This window comes from Harpegnathos saltator, unplaced genomic scaffold (genome assembly GCF_003227715.2).
Source record: "Harpegnathos saltator strain DR-91 unplaced genomic scaffold, Hsal_v8.6 scaffold126, whole genome shotgun sequence".
Classification (NCBI taxonomy): Eukaryota; Metazoa; Arthropoda; class Insecta; order Hymenoptera; family Formicidae; genus Harpegnathos; species Harpegnathos saltator.
In genome coordinates this window covers 132,501-157,159 of record NW_020229902.1, presented here as the reverse complement: position 1 = coordinate 157,159, position 24,659 = coordinate 132,501, and the positions used below count along the sequence as shown (strand labels likewise).

Here is a 24,659-nt window from a genome sequence, read left to right as displayed (position 1 = left end):
TGAGCCCAAGTCGGAAAATTCACGCGAGCTACGAAACCAGGCAAATTGGATTGCTCGCGGAAGAAACCTCCAGATCAGGAAGCGGAAGAAGTAAGGGAGCAACCTGCAAACCTATCTTTGCACACACATTTACGCTCATATTCACACACACACACACACACGCACGCACGAGTTCGTGCTAAAGTGCGGCATAGAAATTACTGCATATTCCTGCATATTTGAATGATACTCGGCCGCTTGAAGCCCTACTCGTTCGAAGTTCGACTCTCTTTACTCCATCGATGTGCTTTCCTCTCTGCCTCTCTCTCTCTCTCTCTCTCTCTCTCTCTCTCTCTCTCTTTTGGAGGGTTTCTCAACGCTCCGCCAACCCTCAGTCGGATCTGATTCTCCCGGTGTGTCCCTAAACGGACCTCCGGCGTCGGCACCGAGGAAATATTCCCGCGACAAATCTCATTATAGCGGCGTTTTTTCGTCCTGACGATGACACGCCGGCGTCGTCACGGTGTGTAATCCTCCCCTCTTTTCTCCCATTTTCGATCACAACTGCTCTCGTTTGGTCTTTTTCCGACGTATTCCGCTTGTTGCTGCGCCAGGGTGAAAATGACCTCGCTCGAGGATCGATTGCGAAAACAAACACGGACCTGACTAATTACGCGTGCACTCGCGCCGCGAGGTGGTAAACAAAAACTGAATCGAGAAGGAAGGCGGCTGCAACCGCGACCGCGATTTCCTCTTGGCAGAGTTAACTCCGCCGCTTACTTTAACGAAACGTCCTTATCCTTTTCCTGAATATTCACGAGTTCAGTTCTGCGGTAATTCGTACAAGTGTGCTTCTTATCTTATTTCGTCGCGCCGCATAGTTCGAGTTCCCAGTTTAATAGTCATCTTTCTGAAATGTTTCCAGATTGTTCTCCGATGAATCATTCGAGACTTCCTCCCTTTTCCATGTAACGTCGTCTCGTCCCATGTTGCCGAAAAATCTTATCAGTGCGTGCATTAGCTCTTCCTGATGGAAAAGCTATCGTCATGCACCACACACCGATCTTATCGGCTTGCTGCGTTTACGTTGTTATTCGGACGTGGCCGACGCACCGCCCCCCTCACCGACGTTTATTAATTTTGCGCTTCTTTATCCGGCTTGCTATTGCCGCCGCGGAGTGCGTGTATTGCAAAACTCCGCTTTGGAAGCCTTGCAAGCACGAGTAAACGGATAGTCGGGCGCGCGAGCGGCCTCTCCTCTCCTCTCCTTCTTCCTCGCGAAATAAATACGTCTGGCCGCATTTTTGGCCGGCCAACGGACATTATGTCTCCTCGGGAAGAGTACGCACCGTGGTCCCCTCCCCCCCTCTCCCCGGGGGACGGACTGGACTCTGGCCAGGGCCAGAAGCCAATCGACTGCTGCATCGAGAATTATCGCGATTCCATTATCCTACCGATTGTGGACGGTGGACGGGCGAGACGAGGTCGATCGTAAACCGTCGCTCGTAAATGAACTCGTAAATTAACACCTTTGGGAAAGAAGGAAAAAGGGAAAAATATATAGTCGCCGATTTCTATCATCATCGACGTTGTCCTCGACGTTGCGTCCGGTCGAAATTCGGCGAGCGTGATATAATGATGTTTATTATTAGTTTACGTTCGTTGCGTTCGTTTACGGTCGCTTATCTTTTTGCTGCGTTGGCGTGGCGGCTAATTAACGGCTAATTAATCTTTACATATCGCGCGTCGTTTCCATGTTTGCAAAAGTTCGAAAGTTGCCGTCCTACCTGGAGTTTTACGCTCTCTCGACGAGCGACAGCGAAGGGCCGTCGTCGTCGGGGGAATATTGGCACTCCAATTCCTATCGGTCTTCGCTATTACGCGGGGGGATCGTTTCCGCCGTTGTTTCGTCGAACAATGTCACGGCCGCGTCTCCGATCTGTCACGATACACCGGGATACGACGTAAATATTTGGCCGAGCTCCAAGCTTCAGCTTATCTATCAGCCCGCGGACTCGTAGCTGTGTGTTATCCCAATATTTTCTTTCCGTCTCGGCTACGTGGTGATCAGCCTCCTTTTCAGCTCCTTCCTTCTGCTCACCCTCCCCTCCTCCTCCGTCGCTTGCACGCCAGTGATGTTTAGCCGAGGGGACGGCAATTAGTAATTATTAGGAGACGAGGAAAAAGAGGAAGAACGCGCGAAGGAAAGGGGGAAGGGCTTTCCTTCGCTCGGTGTGTCTCCTCGCGTTTTCTCGATGTCGGTGTATCGTCTTCCGCGAGCCGGCTTTCCGGCGAATCCCTGGACCCTCCAGCGAGGAGGGTTGGATCGCCGCCAGGGCCATCGGCCAACCAACCGACCGCTGGTACTCGCGAACTTTCGGGAATCATCCCTGGTCCCCGACACGCGATCGCAGGAACCACGCGAGACGAGCGCGGCAATTTTCGCCGCTGGTGTCCTGCATTTTTGCACACCGCGTCCTCCGTGTGTGTTTAACCGAGTGCGAGTTGTCCCTCCACACAGGACTTTCTTAATCCCCCTCGCGGGACGCCTCGTTTGTAAACGACAGGCGAATCCGTCCGACACGCAAAATAAATACAATTTGGCTTTCGTCTGCTCGAAGCTCGGTCTCCGAGGACCTCGTTTGCCACCTTTTATAATCGCATTCTTGTTAATAACTTTTATAAATTTTTTGTCCACTTATTTCGCCACCCACGCCATTTGTTGCATTTTGCACTTTGTGTGTTCCGCGTCGATACCGTGAGACAGAATCGTAATGAGCGCTCGAGACGCGCTTGGACGCGAACACACGGCTTCTTTTTGGGGAGAATATTTCGCTCGTCGATAGAGAGAGAGAGAGGGGGGGGGAGAGGAAGGGAGAGAGGGAGAGGCCGTCACTCATTCCCTGCAATTTCGCGACGTCCCGCGGCATGACAACGGCGGCGTATATTTACAGGACGACGTAAGTGGGACGGTATCGGAAAACTTTTAATCCCATTTCATAAAAGTAGGTTGCACTCTCGAAACTATTGACCGACGGTGCTGTGTGTTAGCTATACGTCGCCTCTCTCGAGCCGTGCAGATGGGGATGCGCCGTCATTTGCGGGTGGAAGAATGGAGTAGCGGCTAGGGAGAGAAAGAGAGAAGCTAGCTAGGGTGTCCAGTCGGGGGCCGATAACGCGGCTCGCGATTTCCAAGGATACGCAATCTCGCGAATTTCTCGCGATCGTCGGTGACCCCTCGTCGTGTCTGGCAAAGCCAGCTAGCGGACCCTCCTTTCCCTCCACCTTCTCCTCTTCTTCCCTCGTCGTCTCGCTGTCTTCTTGTTCCAGCTATATTTGCCTCGGTGCGGGCTAATTCGTCGACGATGACGCTTGTCCAGTCGCGCTACCTCGTGCACGGTCAACAGGAATTCACGACCGCCGCCGTCGGCGCGACGTCGTCGCTGATTTACTTTTGCGCGCCGCTCGCGAGAGACGGCAGTCCCATGCAAGCGTGTAAACATAATTAGGGTCAGCGCGCGCTCTCTTAGAGACGTCGTCGTCTCTACGGGAATGTTTCGCCGGTTAGCTCGCAATTTCGTGCTCGAACGTAACGCAACGCAAAGCACGACCACTCCCCTCCGCTGGACACGCGGAGGTCCTCTCGCGTGCCGTTTGCTGCGACGCTGAATCGCAGGTCGCATGCCTAAACTCGTTGCAGACGTCGATTAATCCGCGACTTTCGCAATGACCCATTCATCAGTGGCCATCGGAAACCGCCGCATCGTGGGCGGAGGAACGTGAAATAAAAAGAAATCATCTCGTCGGTAATATGGAACGTTTGTGAATAATTGGTATCGGAACGTTTGTATTCCGTAATTTTATCGAACTCTACGAAAAAATTCGATTTTGGGATTTGAAATTGTGCTGTCGGCGGTGGCTCGCCACGCTTTGATCCTTGCGAGCAGAGAGGGAAAGAAGCAGACGGCGAAACTGTCGCGTCGACTCGCGTCCGAGGGACGTTGGCATTTCATCCGGGGAACGTCGTTTAGAGTCTAAGTTTAGAGGGAGCGGCGGTGAGACGCATACCTGCTCGCCCAGAAGACTCTAACAGTGACATTATCTTGAGGTCAGACAGTGTCAGGGCGGGCGACGTCGGCGGGTAGCGCGCAGTGTGTCTGGCTGGACATTGGCTACTTGTGCATCCCGACGCTAATTATAGGCACTCTCGCGCCAATTCCGCGCCGCGCCGCGACGCGACGTTCGTCTCGCACGAGCGTCTTACGACCGCGCTTCCCTTGTACGTGGACATTTATCCCGTGGGCCGGCGACACGTATTTAACGCGCTTAGCGGCCCGATACCTCTCTCGGCTCGTGTATCGTAACGATGAAGAAAACGTTGGCGGCGACTACGGCGCGGAATTCGGAGCGAGTCGTTCGACGCAGTCGGCGTAATTATATTTACCAATTATACCTTTCATTGCGCGATAACTGGCGTCGAGTTTCTATCTCTCGTCTCCGCAGCCGAGCCGTACCATATCTCCGTGAACGATCGTTGAACTTTTCCATAGTAACGAAGCGCATTTAGTATCTATCCGTAATGGAATCCACGAGAGGATCCATCACATCACGATGCTTTCGTACACGATACTCCAACTAATGGGATATTTTTTTTTCTCGTTGCAGGAAGTCGGTAGCATTATCGGGAAAAAGGGAGAGATTGTCAAGAGGTTCCGCGAAGAGGTGAGTGTCAATCACGTCTTTGTTGCATGACAGATGACTCGCTGTGTCTCGACAATGCAATATTAAGAGAGGACAAACAAGAGTCACACGCGTCATCGCATGTTATTTCACGTATCGGAGCTCGGATACTCCGCACGAAAATACGTAAATTATTATTACAGTCTCGCGGCCGCGCGGCGGTCGCTTCGGTTTCTCTCAGCTGCTATCGGAGACACGCGGAGATACGTTAACACGCATTTTGTCTCCACCTTAATCATCCGCTCAAATTGCTCGCGCGACGTCGCCGAGGAACGTGTCACGCGTTACTCTCTGTAATCTCTTATCGTGAAATAAAAAAAAATTAACGCGCCAAAAATTAACGCTGGAGCGACATTTATCGGCTCGGCGGAATCCCTCAAAATCGCGGGCATCAATCGTCGCATGTTCGCGCGGCTGAAAATAGTTTGTCGCTCACACACACACACACACACACACACACACACACACCTGCATATTTGAGAATCCCGCGATCGGTAATATTTCTTCGTCCACAGTCTGGCGCGAAGATCAATATCTCCGACGGTTCCTGCCCGGAGCGGATAGTGACTGTCACCGGACCGACCAACTCGATCTTCAAGGCATTCACGCTGATATGCAAGAAATTCGAGGAATGGTGCTCCCAGTTCCACGACATTCAGGGCGGCGGTGCTGGTGGCGGCGGCGGCGTTTCGAGACCGCCCATCACGCTCAGACTGATCGTGCCGGCCTCGCAGTGCGGCTCCCTCATCGGCAAGGGCGGCTCCAAGATCAAGGAGATCCGCGAGGTCACCGGCGCCTCCATCCAGGTTGCGTCCGAGATGTTGCCCAATTCTACGGAACGTGCGGTAACCATATCCGGTACCAGCGAGGCGATCACGCAGTGCATATATCATATCTGCTGCGTTATGCTAGAGGTACGTATGCTGATGGCTTCGAGAAACTTTGTCACCAGTGCGGTGTCACACACACGCGCGCGCGCGCGCGCATACACGCATACACGCATATACCTTGGTCTCGTCATGGTTCGTACGTATGTACATCGAACTCTTCGGAACGAAGAGCGTTGTTCATGATTCTTCTCGGAATCTAGAAGTGAGTTTGCACTCCACCACCATTCTGTGACCGTAACAAATGAGCATGTCGTTGAATTCGATTAAAGATAATCGCTGGAACTGCTCGCGTGGATATCGATATTCGCCGATGAATAATTGCCGCGTGCGCCCGGACTGTTAAAATTTAAATGCGATACTTACCGCGCCGTCAATCGATTCAGTCCCGGTCTCGGAAGAACGACGGTCCAGGCGAACGCGCGGGCGCGCATCTGAACAATTTCCGGTCTTACGTGATGTTCGCAATATATATGATAATAACGGCCCGAACGCGCGGCGAGTGTTTGCCTCGCGTCAAACTTCGTCGCCATTCTCTCGTATCTGGCCGACCTGCTTCGCGCAGTTAGCTAATCTGCCTCCAGGGGAACCAGTAAAATGTTAAGTATGCGAGGACGCGCGAGAATATCGATACACTATCGACAAACTATGACGAACCAGGTCGACCTATTAAAGTCCAAAATGAATCGATATTAACTACAATTACAGTCACGCGGCACCGACTCCTCGTTATCTACCTGGAAGTCAAACCAACTTCCAGACCAAGTAAAACAGAGCATATACCTCTGTACGTTCCTTATTGTTGCAAGACAAAAGGGAAAAAAGGAAAACGCGAGGCGATACGTTCTTCCACGTTCGGGTCAGTTCGGCCAGGACTTTAATAGGACGACAAGGTCACAATGGTGTCTCATGGTGACAAGGCCATGATGATGTCGCCGCACAAAACTCCTCTCTGCAGTGGCCTCGATCGGTGTATTCGCACTCGTGCGTGTGTTTCTTTCTGTTTCAGTCCCCTCCCAAAGGTGCCACGATCCCTTATCGCCCCAAACCCCAAGTCGGTGGGCCAGTGATCCTGGCTGGTGGGCAAGCCTACACCATCCAGGGTAATTACGCGGTGCCCGCCCACTCGGACGTAAGTACAGTATTACCATTACCCGCGCCCGCTGCCGGGCCCACCCCGCCCTCGCTGAACACCCAAACTTTGACGACCTCGCCCTTCGCGGCCCACCCCTCGTCCTCGGCCTTCGCCGCTTCTCACGGGCACCCGCTCCTATCCACGGCCCACCTTACGACCCCACATCATCCTCTCCACCCGAACCCCTTACACGCCAGCGTGGCAGGCCTCGCCGACCCCCTGCTGAAGAGTGGACACTTGCAGGCAGCCCTCCCGCCCGCACACCTCGTGGCAGACGCCGTAAGTCTTTTGTTTTTCGTGATCCGCCCTCTCCCGTACCTTTTCTCTCTCTCGACCATATCACCACCACAACGACCACCATTGTCACCACCACCACCACCACCACCACCACCACCACCACCACCACCGTCACCACCACCACCACCACCACCACTATCACTACCATCACCGTCATCTCACCACTACTACCATCACCACCATCTTGTGACCACCCCTGGCTACCACTTACTCACCTCTACCCGATAACAAACATATACATACGATGAATTTCCGTTTCACCTGTCCGAAGATCGATAATCACCCTCCACCATTCTTATTCTCTCGGTGTCTCCTCGTTGTACATGATCCTCGGTGTATTCGGCAAAATTTCGCCCTGGCGACTACGGCAACCACGGCTCGAGATTGGAACGATTGGCGAGTGAAGTCGGCCGGTTCGCGGTGAGACATAACGATCCACGCGCTCGGCAGGAAAGGGTGAGATTTATTGGGTCGTGATTATCGGTTGTTTAACGGGGAACATGTCCGAATAAGACGCTCGTTATTGTTGCGTGTCGAGTCCCGCGCAGCGCTCAGCTTCTCGATAATTTACCTTTATCGCGTTCCTACGTGCCGCCACAGCCGCCGCGAGGAAGAGGACTCGCGGCGGAGCAGCTCCAGTTTACGGTGCTCTGCCGTAATAGTAGTTACCCTGGATTACTTCGCGGTTAGGTTGCGGCCTTGGGGGTGGAAAGTTTTATAGATTAACGAAATGGGGCCCGGCGCGTGTTTGTAGTTGCCCGTTCGCTGCAGCGCTGGCTAAACAGCGGTTTACGTTGAAGGCGCCGGTAAGAGGGGGGGGGGCGGGAGGAGGATAGTAGTAGCGAAAAGTTGGCGAATTAACGCGGCTGTGTTTTATTCGATCGCGCGCGCTTGTTCGCGGTTCGCCGATGTTAATTTAATTCGTCGGCGCCCCGGCGAGGGGAAGAGGGGCGGCTTTATTCCTTTCTGCATTACCGCTTCTAGTTGAGCCGATTCTCGAGGCCGGGAAGAAGAAACCGAGTGACGTAGGTAACGGCGGTAGTTTGCCTCTCGCAAAGTGAAAAGTCCGCGGGAGAGAAAGAGGAGAGATCGACGGAAACACGGCGAGCCACGGATATATATATTTAACGGCGATAGCAGCGAGAGAACGGCAAAGAATTTTCCGCTTTCGATCTCCGGAGATTCTCGAGGTCGTTCCAATTTCCAGCGCTGCCGTGCAAGTCCGCGATATGTTTATCGGTATCGGTAAATGTCCTACTGTTGTCTATAGGCCACCTGGTCCCCCTTCTTCACGAGACTCTCTTGCACAATCCTCCGTCCCATTCCCCGCATACGTGCATTAAAACACCCTGGCTTTTTGCTCGATATCCCCTCTCGCGCACGCTCGCGAACTTCTCGTTCGGCAGCAAGATTGTTTCGCGGCCGCGAGTTCTCCGACGGGAGGACCACCGATTCATCATCGAACGAGCAGCTTCTCGAGCGTGCGTCTCACCCTCGGACGTCTCCCGATCGCGTGACTTCGACTCGACTTCGACTTGGGATTTTCGGAGTTTCGATTACACCGCGAAAAGTGTATGTCGCGAAATGGCGACGAGGCTCGCCGGTGATTGAGCTTAATAGCGAGCGATGTCGTGCCGACGGGGAGGTTTTTCATCGAAGATTCTCACGAAGGAGAGAGTCTCTCGCTCTCTCGGACGGGAAGCGTGAAGGTATCGGCGGTCTCCTTTTTTTTTTCTTTTTTTTTTTCATTCGACGGGAGATACTTTCGCATTTTAATAATCGCGCGCGGTGATCAGCGGTTTTCTTTTCTTCTTCGCTCGCGGTCTGCCGCGATAACGGCGAAGTCACGCGAGGTCCGCGAGCTTCTCGCTTTTCATGTGATCCGCACGTGTCGTTCGTGCACGCTTTTCTCTCTGGACCTTCCTCCTGTGTCTGTCTGTCTCTCTCTCTCTCTCTCTCTCTCTCTCTCTCTCTCTCTCTCTCTCTCTCTCTCTCTCTCTCTCTCTCTCTCTCTCTCTCTCTCTCTCTCTCTCTCTCAATTTCTTTCTTTCTTTCTCTCTCTTTCTACATTCTAAACGTTTCACCGATGCTTCTAACGAGTTCTCGACCTGAGCCTGTGTGTACACGTGTGTCTTTCCTCCCTGTATGCTTGCGGTTGGTAGTGGGTTGATCACCTCAAGAATTGCTTGCTGTCTTTCACAGTGCGTAGAGGGATTGGTTAATGCATGCCACGTAAAATTAGCGTGATTGCGCGACATGCGAAATCGAGCTCCGATATCACGTTGCGGAATAGTTGCGGAATAATAGAAGAAAGAGAGAAAGAGAAACTGAGGGAGAGAGCATTCGGAAGGAGTTGGCGTCGTCTTTGCGATTGATGCTCTCGAATACATTCACTTGTCGTTCAACTTGTCGCACGCAGAAGAGAACGGCTCTCGGATTGTAAAATGACTGATTTCATCTCGCCCGATTCTACGCGTCTCTGATTTAATAACGGGAAAAAAAAGCGATAACTACAATTTACATACAACGGAGAGGAGTCGAGTTTTTATTGCCGACGAAATTCTGGCTTTATTTATCGCGACTCGTCAATTTGAGAAATTTATTACTTTTACTTTTTCATTTCCCTCCGTTTTTCGTGTTTTCTTTTTTTCTCCTCGTTATATTTCGATGTCGAGTTGATTCGGCCGCATTCTTGTTTTATCGTTGACGAAGCAAACTCCATTCCAAATTTCGAATAAAATATTCGCAGCTTGGTAGACGGGGGGAGCCTCGCGTCGCGCATTCAGCCGCGCTGCGTTCATACATCGTTCCGCCGATGATGATCGTATCGAGCGATCCAATTAGCCGTCTGACTCTTACGCGCAACCTACTTTCTCCACGTATGTCATTGTTCGCATGTATCCTCTTCGTGCGAGGAAGATTCAGGATACGCGTCGTATCAGAGTCGGACGGTCTGCGTGACTTGAATTTGACGCGGACCGACCCTGCATGTGACGGAGCATGGAACGAACCGCGTGTTCGTTCCACGCGATTTCGCGACACGATCATCGTCCGGGAGCGACGAGATTCTCTCGAGTCGCTCCCGCGAAGGAACTTCGCAGCGAAATGCGAGTTTGCTGGCAGTTTCGCGGCGAACGAATGATCGAGAGCTTGCTTTAGCATGAACGCTTGCTCACGAATCACGCAGTGATTCGTTACGGCTTGTCGTTGGATCCGGTCTGAGAGAGGAAGAGAAAGAAAGAGTGAAAGAGAGTGAGCGAAAGGGAGAATGAAAGAGAGAGAGAGGTTCGCTTAAAACGTCCCAAAAGATGTCATTACCACCACGAGTCTCCTCGACAAATGGCTTCCGATCAAGCAGGAGGCCGAGTCGATAGCAGCGAATAGCCGAGCACTATGATGCCGAGTTTGCCATGGTGGTGGTGCTCTGATAATCCACTCGTCCGGCCGACCGATCGGCAGATGCCATGAAACGCCAGCCTGATAATTGCTCACCGCGCGATCGACGAGTAGAGAGAGACGCGTCGGAAAATTTCGAAGCGTATTACTCGCTTCTCGACGGACGCGTTACACAGCGTGGTTCTCTTAATCGCGCTGTTATTCTTTTCAGTGCCTTTTTTTTTCTTTTTTTTTTTTTTCACTTATCGCACGTACATATCGCGTTTATTCGGCAAAGTCGAGTTTATCGGTATCTTCGCAAACCGGACCGGCCGGCTGGAAAATTGTACCGACGTTTTCTTTCTCGCTGACGTTTTTCGCTCTCGCGTTTCTTGCATTTCGAATAAGACCGGTCGTTCTGTTTGATCGCTGAAATTAAATATATACGTCAAGGTGAAGAGATAGATTTTCAAGTAATTTTGGTTTTATCTTCGCTACTGCGCTGCTCGTATTATTCAAAGTACATACCGTCGTTCTCGAAATTTTACCCCCCTCGAATCCGTGTCGGATCTGCCACTCGTCGAAGAAGCTTTGCCGAAGGGCCGATCGCACAAATGTTTTCGCACGGCGTTATCAGGATGGCGTGTCGTCGTGTCTCAACCTTCTGTCCTATCTTCTCTTTCTGTGCGCTTTTCAACGACCGACGACCGACACGGAGCCCGACTTCCTCAAGTCCGATTTGCTGTTATGCCGGGAAACGACGCGCGATAAGAGACAAAAAAAAATCATCAAGAAAAGATAACGCAGCATATCCTAATCAGCTCCGGACGTATCTCGCGATTTGACCGGTTCTTCTTTTTCCTCATTTTTCTTTTCGCTTCTTGTTTGGTTTCTGCTCGTCGATCTTCCTCGTTGTCCGTCGGCTTCGAGAGACATGGCTGAAAGGGTGGGTGAATCGAGACAGAAACGATGGCTAGTGATCATTAGAATAATAACAATAATAATTCTCACTGCGACGGAATTACAACGAACGAAGACGATGCATGCGTGGCACGAGAAAAGAGGTAGATTTACATAGGTATAATTATTACTACTTGCGCTTTATATCTACTCTCACGATATATCTCCCGTCTTTGATACTTCTTTCTCAGTTCCTCAGTCTGCTTGACGAATTTTCTTACGGCTTACGACACACACGATTACTACTACTATTATTACTATACTAACACTACTACACAACCACCACTATATACTACAACTCTGTTACTATTTCGCTTTCTTACACGGCCTCGTACACTTCGTCTACGATTTTGTGTTTTCGTTTCCACTTCTATTTCTCCTACAGACACGTACATGTACACACGCAGTCTCTCACGCGGAAAAGATCGTTTCCTTCTCTCTCTCTCTCTCTCTCTCTCTCTCTCTCTCTCCTTTAAAACTGACCTCCTTTTCCTCTCCATAATTACGATCGCAAGCGAGCTCATCCCTTTGAGAGAAAGAGCACTCCGCTGGGGAAAAAAAAATGAACGTGGTTCCGGCTAAAGTTAACGTTCATCCTGCAGTTCTCCCGAATATTTTATTTCTCGCCCAGCCACGTTAAGCACAAGTTTCGCCTTTTTAATTAACTCTAAAACCGATGATTATATTATATTATCGATCGTGTTTCCAGACTTCAACTTCGTCGCCGAGGAGTTTTTCACTCTGAAATTTGCTTACGATATTCAATGTCGTCTAAAGCGTCTAAAATACGAAAACACTAAATATCGTTCTCTCGTAATCGCACAAGGGAAAAAGAATTGAGCAAAAAGAGATTTTGCGCAATGAGAATCTATTTATTCGGAAGATCAATTACCTATCAGTCTATCCGCGCATCTGCGAGCTTGTGCTTGACTTAAACCTTGCGAGAAGCAAAAAGAGATAAGATCCTTTTACAGGCACATACACGCGTGCGCATACACACACACACACACACACACACGCACACGCACGCACGCACACGTACATCACATATTTGACATCGCTCTTGTCAAACTGTCGCGCTACGTTTTGTTCGTTTCTTCCTCTTAATCCTGAGTTGCCCATTGTCCCCCTTGGCATCCTGTTTAGAACAGCATGGCTTCCGGCACTCTTTTAGCTAAGAGTCAGCGACGAGTTCGCGTAAGGGTGGGCTGCCCTGTACATCACGTTTCCACTTGAGCACATTTTATAGACTACCGTCTTACATACGAGAAAGAGAGGCGTTCGCACGTTCGCGCGATAGCGAGCCGTCCAAATCGATGTCGGTGCTTCACCTATAGCGAGTATTCGCGAATTTCAAACGACTCTGCGGTCCCCCCCATCTCGCCGATTATTCGACCGACGATCGAATAATTAAACGGGCGACATAATCATGTTTCCGACTCATTACCAATGTATACGTAAGAGGTTTCCACGTTCTAGACGCATCATGAAAGTGTAACGATTTTGACGCAGTGCTGATGCAATTGCCAAGAGACGTGTCGAATTTTAGAGATCATTACAGATCATTGTGTAAAGAGTACGTATCAAGCTGCGTATATCAAATTTTATACTATATAAAATTTACATATCGCACAGAATATTTTAGTAGAAATTTTTAATTTATATCGGAATTCGTTTAGACTGTCGTCGACGTTATACTTTGAAATTGCGAGATTACGAAAATGGTGGAATCAGATCGGTTAGTCCACATCGTGTTCAAAACGTGTCTCTCGTACGATGCAACACGACGCTGTACGTTAGAAATTTTGCACACGCGTTAGTTTAGATGATTACGTTAAATAGGGAATGAACACAGTATTATCCTTCGTGCAGAATAGGACACGGTACATCCATATCCTCTCCCTTCTATCTATCTCTCATCTCGTCCCTTTCGAGAGTTAAGATAGAATGTTAACATTTTAGTAATTAGCAGAGGCGCAGTTTTTCTTTTTGTATTTTTTTTCGTTTTTTTTTTTTTTTAATTGCCAGAGACGCTCGATTTATCTCAGTATTCGTGTGTGTGCGTGTGTGTGTGTGTGTGTGTGTGTGTTGGAACATGATTAACGCGAGGAAAATTGAAACGAGCTATGATCGATGGATTCAAGACACTCGATTGTTCAGCTCGATGTCTTTTTTTTTTTTTTTTTCATTACAACAGTGATCACATTCTATAGATGTTTTTTTCTGTTAGTTATATTTTATTAATTGGATAAATTATCGCGGGCACCTTTTCTTAAGGTGCAATTCTCCACAAGATCGAAAGATCACGTTCGCATAAAACTTGCGAATTTCCCCCTTTTCATTCTCCTGCCGGAATAAAGCAGACGTGAACGTCGCGGAAATACTTGTTGCGTTTAACATTTAAGCGAGCAGGAGCGGGATGAATTATCGCGATCATTTCACGCGGTCGAGCGGTGCCGCAACGAGGGTGCAAAGAATATACGCGCGCGCCCTTCTCTCGCCGCTTCGTTCGTCTTCTTTCTCTTTTTCTGTAACTTCCGTGTCCCGGCCCTTTTCCTCTCATCGAGCTGTCTCAAAGTAATTTCTGCCACGATTTTCGAAGTAACGCGGCGTACAAGTCCGCGTTCCTTCTCGGTTATTTCGCGTCGCGTGCCGTTTCGTGCTTCTAACCTCGTCAGAAGGAAACTTTTTTTTTCTTTCCTCGAAGCGATACGCGTGCCACCCCGCTTATCGGTTCAATTTAACGTCGTTAAACGCGTATTCTCATGTCGCCGCGATAAGCGCTCGGTGTGACGTGAAATTCTTCCTCTGTCGACCCGTACGAACTTTCCTGTCGGAGGCGATCGCGCGCTGTTCGATTCGGCTAAATATGTCGTGACGTCGGGAACCTCGAGAATTTCCCAGGTGAGCCACATTCTTGCGAAATCATGCGACAGCGCGAGAGAGACGGAGGGAGGGAGGGAGGGAGGAGGGGAGAGGAGAAGACTCCGAATAAAGTTAAAATAAAATTCTTGAAATAGCCGTTGGCCGCACGCGCGCGTGCTGCAGCGTCGAAACAATTTTTCCGTCTCTCGGTAATCGTATCGTGCGGTAAAAATGCGAGATGGACACAAGCAACGCCCGTGGGATGGCAGCGTGTGTATCCTCGGCGAGGACTCGGTCGAAAATGTTCTATTTCGTTTTGCTTCTTGTTTAATCGCCGTCGCGCGTCGAGTCGGGATCGCACGCAAAGGGTGATGCTCAATTAACTGTTCGATGAGGAAGCATTTCGCCGGGGGGAGGGGGAGAGGAGCTTCGTCGTTTCTAACGTCGTAATAGATAACGAAGTTAACGGGCATCGCTCTCGAGAGTAAAACGAAGAATCATCTTTCGCGCGACCGCGCGTCGTCAAAGCCGCGAAGGAAGGAGGAGACCCTTCGGGAAATTCTCTGAGAACACAGTTTCGGCAATGCCGCGACTTTTTCATCCACTCTTTGTTTTCTCTCTCTCTCTCTCTCTCTCTCTTCTCGGTGTATACCCGCGCGCCAAACGGCGAAACGAGAACGGAATTTCTTACACGCGAAGAGCTGCAGCTTAATAATTACCTTCTTGGATATTAATTGGCGGCGGAAACTTCTCCATTACCCTCTCCCGCGATTCAGCCAGCTGCGCGCGCGCGTTCATTTCGCCAGAGGCTCCACGATCCATCTTACGCCGCGAATTAACGGCCACGCGGTGTGTTCGCGCTCTCGCGCATGTCGGTTATTATCGGCGAAAAGACGACGAAGGCGAAAGGGGCCAGCGGGGAGGAGTGGAAGTAAACTCGAGCGATTTAACGGGTCCTTGCCATAGTTGCGCGCGCGCGAAGAGCGAAAATAGCCATTATAACTCCGCCCGGCCTGCCACCGTTCCTCGGCCGTTATAACTTTGTCTATCTCGCCGCGTCGGAACTTTCGCGCCGGCTCGCTCGCGACGTTCGAGCCGGGCCGGCCGTCGCGCGCGCGAACTAGCTAAGCCGTCGGACCGGTCTCAGGAAGTCGGGAGTCGACTCCATCGATTTGTTAGGTTTCTCGGTCGCTCGAGTAACACGGGACGAGGACGACGACGACGACGACAACGACGACGATGACGATAATGATAATGATAATGACGACGACACTGAGAGAGTCTCGCGCTCGAGCTTACGCACGCTGATGATGATCGAACTCTACGACGCGATTAAAACGACACGCGGTCGACGAGTCTCGTCGCGAGCACGAGCGCGAGGAGACTTCCTTCTCATTCCTCGTGACGTAGAGAACCGAACCGGATCTCGAGCGATCCTCTCTCTCTCTCTCTCTCACTCTCTCTCTCTCTCTCTCTCTCTCTCTCACTCTCTCTCTCTCGGTAAATCCGCCCTTGAGCCAGAAGAAAAAGAAGGGCTCTCGACGTTCGCGAGCGAAGCGCGCGACGCACACGAGGAAGCGGCAGACGGGTTTTACATAGATATTACATACCTTTCGGTGTCGTCATATGAACCCCTCATCCTTATCCCCGGCCCCCGTACTTCTTCCGTACGTCCCCCGCCCTGTGAGCGCACATACGACCCCCCCCACCCCCCGAGCGATCGTTGTCGCCCGCGGCACCCCATTTTTGAGCGATGGATCTCTTCGTCGTTGTTGCAGATGGGCAAGCTGGGAAGTAACCCTCTTGCTAGCTTGGCGGCGTTGGGCCTTGGAGGTCTGGCTACACCGGCGAATACCGGAGGACTTAATCCAGCAGGTAAGCGAGCGAGTGTGGCCGGCGAACTCGTAGTTACACCCGGGGCGGGTGTACTCGTCGATGCTGCGCCCTCGGGGTCTCGTCAGGAAGCGTCGTCACTGACGTGGAAAGGATTGGCGAGGCGCTCGTTGCCTCGCCTCTCTCTCGTCGGCTCGCGTTCTCTTCGCTTTGCGATGTGCGCGTCGCGATGTGCGATAAATCGCGATCGGTACACAGGCGGTTGAAACTTTTTTTACGTTGCCGCCGCAGCCAAGCGCGCTTCACGCGCCCTTTCAGCGGGCCGGCCCGACTGAGTAGTTTCTTGGGGTGTTTCTGCAGCTCGTTACGAACGATGAACCTAGGTATAAATGTGTCTGGAGGAGATTGAGCCGGCTACTGAGAGACGTTTCTTCGAGCATCTAAGTAATTCTTGAAATTCTCGAAACCGCGTATCTTTCGAGTTACCTCGAGCCGAGGCGTTCCTCCTACCCCTTTCACGTTATCAGCTTTTCCCTCCGCGAGGCGTCCTCGCGGAGAAGGTGAAACGGTGAGAAGGTGGCGACCGTACGAAGCGGCTGTATCGGGACGCGCGGGTTTGAAGTCGGAAATGACGAATTTTTGAGAGCTGAGGCGGCGACGCAACCGCCGTGACGTTTACCGCGAACTCTTCGCGAACAAACCTTATTGATCAGGAAACACCGACACGACGACGACGACGACGACGACGACGACGACGATATACACGTTACAACGGGAAGTTACAATTTATCCGTGGACAGTTGCCGCAAACGTTCGTTAAAGTTTGCCAAAGTTCTCGGAAACAGAAGTGGACGAAGGGGGAAACGAAGTGCAGCAGTTGAAGGCCGCGGTTAACTTCGATTAACGCGGGGACGCTCCTGCGGGAATCGTTTCGACTTCCGTGCCGGAGGGAACACCGAGAACCCGCTTGGTCCGCTCGCTCTTGCATCCACCGATCTCTGTCCGCCTCCTCCGCTCTTATTCCGCCGTGTCATCGCCGCGTCCCACGGCCCGTATAGCGAAGTAACTTTTCTAATATTTGCGCAATTTCTGCCGATGGCCGTCTCACAGCATTGGCAGCGCTGGCGGGCAGCCAGCTCCGCACGAGCAACACGAACCGGCAGCAACCGGCGGCGAACAATCAGACGCACGAGATGACCGTGCCAAATGAGCTGATCGGTTGCATCATCGGCAAGGGCGGCACCAAGATCGCCGAGATCCGTCAGATCTCCGGCGCCATGATCCGAATCAGTAACTGCGAGGAGAGGGAGGGCGGAGCGACGGATCGGACCATCACCATAACCGGCAACCCGGACGCCGTAGCGTTGGCGCAGTATCTCATCAACATGAGGTGAGTACCAAGAGCCGCGGAGGGCCCGCGCGGCCGCCTCATCATCAACGTGTGAATATACGATGTCACTCGTTTAGCCCCATCCTCCCTCCCGTCCTCACCTCCGTCGTCCCCCGTCGGGAACGGCCGTTCCCCCAGTGCCCTGCACCACTCTCAGCACCCGAAGGCCCGAACCTTCTTCGGGAGCCGGACACGGGAGGAAGAGAGAAGCCGGAGGCTTCGCGAGGTTCGTCCGAGGTTGGGCTTTCGGTGCACGTGTGTGTGTGTCTCTCGTGTCACCACAAGTTGTTGCCATTTCCAACAGAAGCAGTCGAACGTCTCGTCCCGGCTACGTTTTCAGCGCAGTGGATTTCGCAATATATCTCACCCTCTACGGTCTCTTCTTCTTCTATTCTTCTATTCTTCGATATATTATATATATATATATATCTCTATACATATATATATATATATATGTGTGTGTGTGTTTATGTATACATCTTTTTTTCTTTTTTTCGCCCCCACCCCCTCTTTTCTTTCCACCCCCTCGTATATCTGTCGACCAACGCCCGCACCGAGTAGCGCGCGCGTATGTAATCGGCGTATAGAGCGACTTCTCGTTGCCCTCCTTTGCCCCTCTGACCACCCCGCCCCGCGCCCCCCTTCTTCTTGAGATTCAGGAACCCGGCCGATTCGCCGTCTATTTTTGTGTTAATTGTACTTCCTCACTTCGACCTCACTATTGCCTCACTCGACTTTGGTGTCTTAGTGACGAGACTATGTAAGGGATAATCGAATCGGCATCTCCCTCACGGCAACCCTCCCCCCCCCATCATCTTTATTGCCATCCTTGCTCGCGAGGATCCGCGCGCAGATGACTTCCGTTCTTCCTTTTTTTTTTTTTTTTTTTTTCTTGAGTTTGAACCCGTTGCCTCTTAGGCATCGTGAATTCTAATGGAAGTTACAGTAAAACATAGATAAAATTTTAAGAGTAAGAATTTTTTTTTCTAACCATGTTTCATCTTGTCCACATACTTGAAGAGGACGACTTGATTACGGAGCAAGTGTATCTTATTTCTTGAACAAATATAACAAGTCGACATGTATATATATACACGCGGGTATATTGGAGAAGATTGCTTCGTTGCTGGGAGAGCGATCGGCCATCGGGAAAGTCATCTGCGACGCGTCTCGTCGCGAGAGACGTTACAGGAGAGGTGACGTTACGACGAGGAAGATATACTACTCGTGTTTTTCGTCGAGACGAGACAGCGTGTAGAACGCGAGTATCGCGTCGATGGCGACGCGAGAGTACATCGCCGAAAGAGCGACCAAGTGCACAGACGAGTAGTAAGGTCCATCGCGTAACGCCACTTCGAGTTTATAGCGGAACAGGTCGTGCGTAGTCGTAAGATCGCACGAGAGGAGAAGACACCGGCGACGAGACGACGATCGAGAGGCCGATGATCGAGCCGTCCAGCCAGTGCTCACGGATACCGGAAGACGACACCCACGTCGGCCAGCAAAGACGGGGAAGAGGATCTTAATCCTTTATTTCCAGGTCCTGCCTTCCAGGTCCAGTTAACCCCGAGTATCCTGCAGACACAACTCCGCTCAACATCTGTTTCCCAATTGTCGCTGGCTGTCCTTTCAAGCAAATCAACTACTACTATTACTACTACTACTACTACTACCATCATCACCGACCCAGACGAAAACGAGTGCCAAAATAAGAAAAAGAAAGAAAAAAAAACAGAAAGAAATAATGTCCAAAAAAAGGAAGAGAACATGATACAACGAAGACTGTTGTCGCATCCTTTCAGTGAATCTCGGTCATAGACAATCCCGAAACGGTCCCGAACGGACGTTATCACACACACACACACACACACACACGCAAACACACGCACACTTCCTCCTTTCGATTCGGTTTTTTAATGATCCGGTTTCTTTCCAGTCCGACAGGCTCCCCGGTAATGGACGATTAGCTTAACCCTTTCAAACCCGAAGTAGCTTCTATGTGTAACATATGTCTTCTATATTATATATATGTACATATATATAATATACACATATATGTGTATGTACATATATATATATATATATATAACCAGCGCATAATATATGACATACTATGTATGCATACCCACCCCCTACCCTTCAACTCCCTTCGTCCGAGAGAGGAACCACACAGATGTAAATGCGATTTCACGCTAAAGCGAGGAGCATAACTGCGACCTTGTAACGTCATTAACGATGTCGCTTTCGAGGCAACACTACGGGGAGCAAGAGGGGTTAACATTTTAATACCGCTTCGTAATTCTATTTTACCGTTTTAATTTGATTTGCGAATATACGTTTGCGAGAGAGAGAGAGGGGGGGGGAGATGGTACCTTTCAGGTGTGCTATTATCCGAATGGCTCGTTTACTGTGCACAATTATGACGCGAAAGGTATCTTCTCGCCCTGGTCCTTGTCGGGAACCTCTTGAGCCGGTGGCATCTTTACATTTTCAGTTACACGCTTCATCTGGCTGTTATCCGTCACCGCTTACACACATTCGTCGATCGGTGTTCGAGAGATTCGTTCTTTACGTTCGCATGTATTTTTACTTATTTTTATTCCCTTTATTTTTCTTTTCATCATCACGCTGTTGGACTAATCTGCCCCCATCGTAACGACACGCAAAGTGGTGAACGGTATTAACGGTAGTCGTCCATGGGATTCGCGGACGACGATGTAAAAATTCGCGAAACATATGTTAAAATCCCACCAGCATCAGCCGAAATACGTGGATCGACACTCGTACGCGCACACATGCATATTACGTATAATATTACATACCCATTATATTTACATACACACATAGATACATACGCACACGCACGCACGCATATACATATACACGTTATAATTATAATCCATTATATTTTATTCCAGATTGCCACTCACATTTTACTACTGCGTTTTAAATAGCGGCCGTGTGTATTATATGTATCATCTCGATACTTCTTGTACTTCTCACCCGTCTCAACTTTTATCATACCGTGTTTATTACGTTATCGTGTGTCCCAGCACTCCTGTCGGCCAAGGTTTGCACTCTGCCTGCCTGCTGCCTATCTGCCTGCCTGCTTGCCTGCCTGCCTGCCTGCCTGCCTGCCTGCCTGCCTCCCTGCCTGCCTGTCTGTCTGTCTGTCTGCCTGCCTGCCTGCCTGCTATCCATCCATCCATCCATCCATCCGTCCGTCCATCCATCCATCCATCCATCCATCCATCCATCCATCCATCCATCCATCCATCCATCCATCCATCCATCCATCCATCCATCCATCCATCCATCCATCCATCCATCCATCCATCCATCCATCCATCCATCCATCCATCCATCCATCCATCCATCCATCCATCCATCCATCCATCCATCCATCCATCCATCCAATCCAGCTTCCCGTTCGGACGCTTGTGATGTACGAGTCAATTATCGACCCACCCACAGAGTCGCGGTTAGGCACACGCGGTTAGGCGTCGCGTACCTTCACGATGTCACCGTATCAGCAGCAGAGCAGCGGCAGGCGCGACGACAACGCGCGGCGCGTCTGCACGGCTCGCCTCGGCTTCTGGCAGAGTGCATATCGTTGCGCCTAATTTACTTTTGATTTCTGTCTCGTTCTTGTAAGCCGCACGTGGCCGTGACTCGTTCTACCGGCGCACCGCAGAGAGAGAGAGAGAGAGAGAGAGGGAGGGAGGGAGGGAGAGAGAGAGAGAGAGAGAGAGAGAGAGACTTATTTCAGTTCCTTTTTTGTTTTATTTTTTTTACGCCAAACAGCGTAGGGGACGAGTGGATACGGAGAACACTAAAGGTGGTGGGTTGTTGTTTCCTCTCTCGACAGTGCGTCCGATCGTACAACGAGCCACGTGCTGCCTCATCACACTTAAAAAATAACCGCATCGTTTGCAAATCTACTACTAGCGGTGGATGTGACATGTTCCTCTTTCATTCTTTCCTGTAATTCTTTCCCATTTTTTTTTTCTTCTCAACCCCGTAGGAACTTGTACTTATATTCTCTGAATGTAGATTAGCGGGATGCGTATCTATATCTTCATGGTACATCCTTACTGCGTATCCCTCGCGACACGGACGCATCTCGACGCGGCTCTCGTGTTCAGCGTTTCGTACTTTTGGACATAATCTGTCTAGTGTTCGAGCACGCTGAACACTCGGTAGGGTCTGAGTGCGGCCTGATGCGACCAAGACTTTCCCACGAACCACGTAGCCGGTGTACGTGATAATCACGTTCCACAGAGCACCTCTGGCGTAACTCTCTAAGCCTACAACCTTTCTATGATTTAATTTTTATCTTCTTCTCTTCTGATGTGGTCTTTTACGTTGTCTTAACGTACGATAATACTCCGCGGCAGCTACTACTATTACTATTTCTAAATCTCTTCTACTACTACGATATTAATATTACGTCTGCCATTACCACCACCACCACCACCACCACCACCACTACCACTACCACCACCACCACTACTACTACTTACTACACTATTACGGTTACTACTACTATTACTACTATTATTACTACTTCTAATACTACTCCTACTATTATTACTGCTACTATTACTCTTATTACTACTGCTACTACTTCTACAATTTTATTCTTACTTTTATTTTTCTCTTCTTTATTTTTCGTCATCTTTTATGTTTTTGTTTTAATCTCTTTGACACTGTTTTACGAGAGGAAACGTTCCCGCCCTCACCTTTTTACATTTTGTGTCTTTTCCCCAGTGTCGAATTGCAGAAAGCTAACCTAGAGGCCCAAAATACCCAAACCCCTGGCAGCGGTACCACTCCCGGGGCATCCGGGGCCAGTGCTTCCCCTTCTACCACCACCACCACTGCCTCTCCTTTGGCCAGCGCTATCCCCTTGGCTCAGCTGCTAAGCAAGCCAGGAGCCCTCAACGCCCTATCTAGCCTCACCGCCCTCGGCGGACTCACGGAATTGCTAGGTGGTGCTGCTGGCGCGGCTGCATCCGCGCTACCGGTCCAGACCACCGGCGTGCACCGATCACACAAGACGTTTACGCCGAGGCTACGTAGCCCGGGTGCGCCCGGCCCGACCGACAGCGGCAAGTTCAAGTCTGAGCGTACCAAGTACAACCCGTATTAAGCGATACGGTTGGAATGAGAAACAAAAGGAGAGAAAGAGAGGGAGAGAGAGAGAGAAAGCGAGAGCACGATGGCACGATGTTACAGGGAGAGACACTACACTACGTACATGTACACGACACATGCACACAATACACGCACATCACATCGCATCACCTACAATGGAGACATTCGTGTTAATACGGACGTATCAGGTGCGCAACGGACGCCAGGGTAGCGATATACGGATCAAGACTTGGCGAAGGATTGACTCGTCAATTTTGTTACTAGATGATCGTACAATCGTGGAGGCCGGAAAGTGAGGATATTGATTGTATAAATGGGCGAGTTGACGCACGACCGATGAGACATCTCTCATGGCATTGGTATCGCCTCTCTTTCGTTCACTCGATCGATCGATCGATCGATCGATCCGATCGGTCATTGTTGCAGACTGTCGCGAGAATGAGAAGGATAATTGTGCGTGCCAGGTGGTGGTGCCGCAACTCACCCATGTGTCCGTTCACTTTTACCGGAGAATCACCGTGCCGAGGAAAAGGTTTTGTAGAATCTTTATTTGTTTTTTCGATATTATCTTTAAGCTAAGGGAGAAGAGGGAGTTGTTGGTGAGTCTAGAATAGACTTTTGCGTTTTTTCGAACAATCAAGTCCCTTGATCCAATATTAAGCTTAGGACCCATATATATATGTATGTATGTATGTATGTGTGTGTGTATGTGTATATATATATATGTTTGTACACACGTGTATATATATATATATATATATACGCGTATACATATATATACATATATATATATATATATATTTATATATACATAATATTATCACGACATGCTCTCCGAGATCCAGAATAAATGAAATCATGCAAAAGACTGACCGATTGATCAACCTACTACAAAAGAGCTACAGCGCAATGTGGTGATCACCTGTCAGATTCTCTCGGGAACTCTCGTTATCTGTCGACACATAAGTAAGCAGTTATGTTCGGATAGTTGCGTTTGGACGAGCGTTTTTTTATCGGACTCGGAGGACGTGGTCGTTTGTGCACTATAGCAAAACAATCTTTTTTTTATAAAAATATATATATATAGATATATAATTATAGAATAATAATATTACATTATTATGAATTACATCTGATTAATGCTTGAAACATCATTTTTTAGCTATTTTGATGTAATTTTTTTTTCTCGTAGACTAATCGGCCATTCTATCAAGAGAGAAAGAGAATGTGTGTGTGTATGTATGTAGGAGTGCGAGAGAAATTCGTGTGGATTACAAGTACGCGTGATGAAGCGTTTAGACGCGAAAGAGGAAATGGTCGTAAATCGTGTGTTTATCATTCTTTACGATAGGTCGCATTACGAGTGCACGTCCATAATCTTGTGGCATGCTTCGAATATCTCTCTTGCGGTCTTTTTCATGAAAAGAACAATTCGCAGCCGAAGAATCGTGGATGGGAGGAGACTCGCTCGTTTGGAGCATCGGCAGGGTGAACTTCGCGGAGTTATTGTATAATTGATCATCGCTATAAAAAGTAACTGGTAAATCTATACAACACACGTACATACACACATATACACTGACACATACACATAGTGGTCGTAATATTATAACGATAATTACAATCGATACTTGCGTGTCCGCACGCCAGACGACCACGAGGGTCTGCATGGGTCGCGTGCGGATTGATGTTTTTGTGAGATAAGACTAATAAAAAACACGTATACACGCAGAAGGCACGATCAGACTTCTACTTCCACAGTAATGCGATCGTCTTTTTCATCTTAGTCTTAACGATCTCTCTGCGAACGATCAAAAGAAACGCGCGCGCGCGCGCGCAGAGCCGACTCTCATTTAGTCGCGGGGAAACGTTCGATCGCGCAGCGTCAGCGGTCTGAGCAGTCGCGGATAAAAGTGAAAGAAAGGAAGCAGAGGAGAAAAAGGAAGAACTTTTGGTGACAGTTCGAGATGTCTTCATCCGAACGATTGACGATGGTCGATTAAGCGTTCGCGCGCTCGATCACGTTTCGTGATCATAGCAA

General features: G+C 49.8%; 1 protein-coding gene across 10 annotated transcripts in view; it reads left to right on the top strand.

Annotated features, from left to right (window-relative positions):
• mub (poly(rC)-binding protein mub) overlaps window positions 1-24,659 on the top strand; it is a 113,848-nt gene that overhangs the window by 85,519 nt on the left and 3,670 nt on the right. For 8 of the 10 annotated variants that reach the window (XM_025306733.1, XM_025306727.1, XM_025306748.1 and 5 more), the window contains 6 exons: window positions 4,645-4,701; window positions 5,235-5,633; window positions 6,616-7,020; window positions 16,017-16,113; window positions 17,182-17,461; window positions 22,232-22,752. In XM_025306733.1, coding sequence (XP_025162518.1) covers window positions 4,645-4,701; window positions 5,235-5,633; window positions 6,616-7,020; window positions 16,017-16,113; window positions 17,182-17,461; window positions 22,232-22,613 — 1,620 coding nt within the window. In that variant the 3' untranslated portion in view covers window positions 22,614-22,752. Of the gene's footprint in view, window positions 1-4,644; window positions 4,702-5,234; window positions 5,634-6,615; window positions 7,021-16,016; window positions 16,114-17,181; window positions 17,462-22,231; window positions 22,753-24,659 lie in introns of those variants that run through there. The other 2 variants (XM_019843344.2, XM_019843345.2) reach the window with 2 other exon arrangements.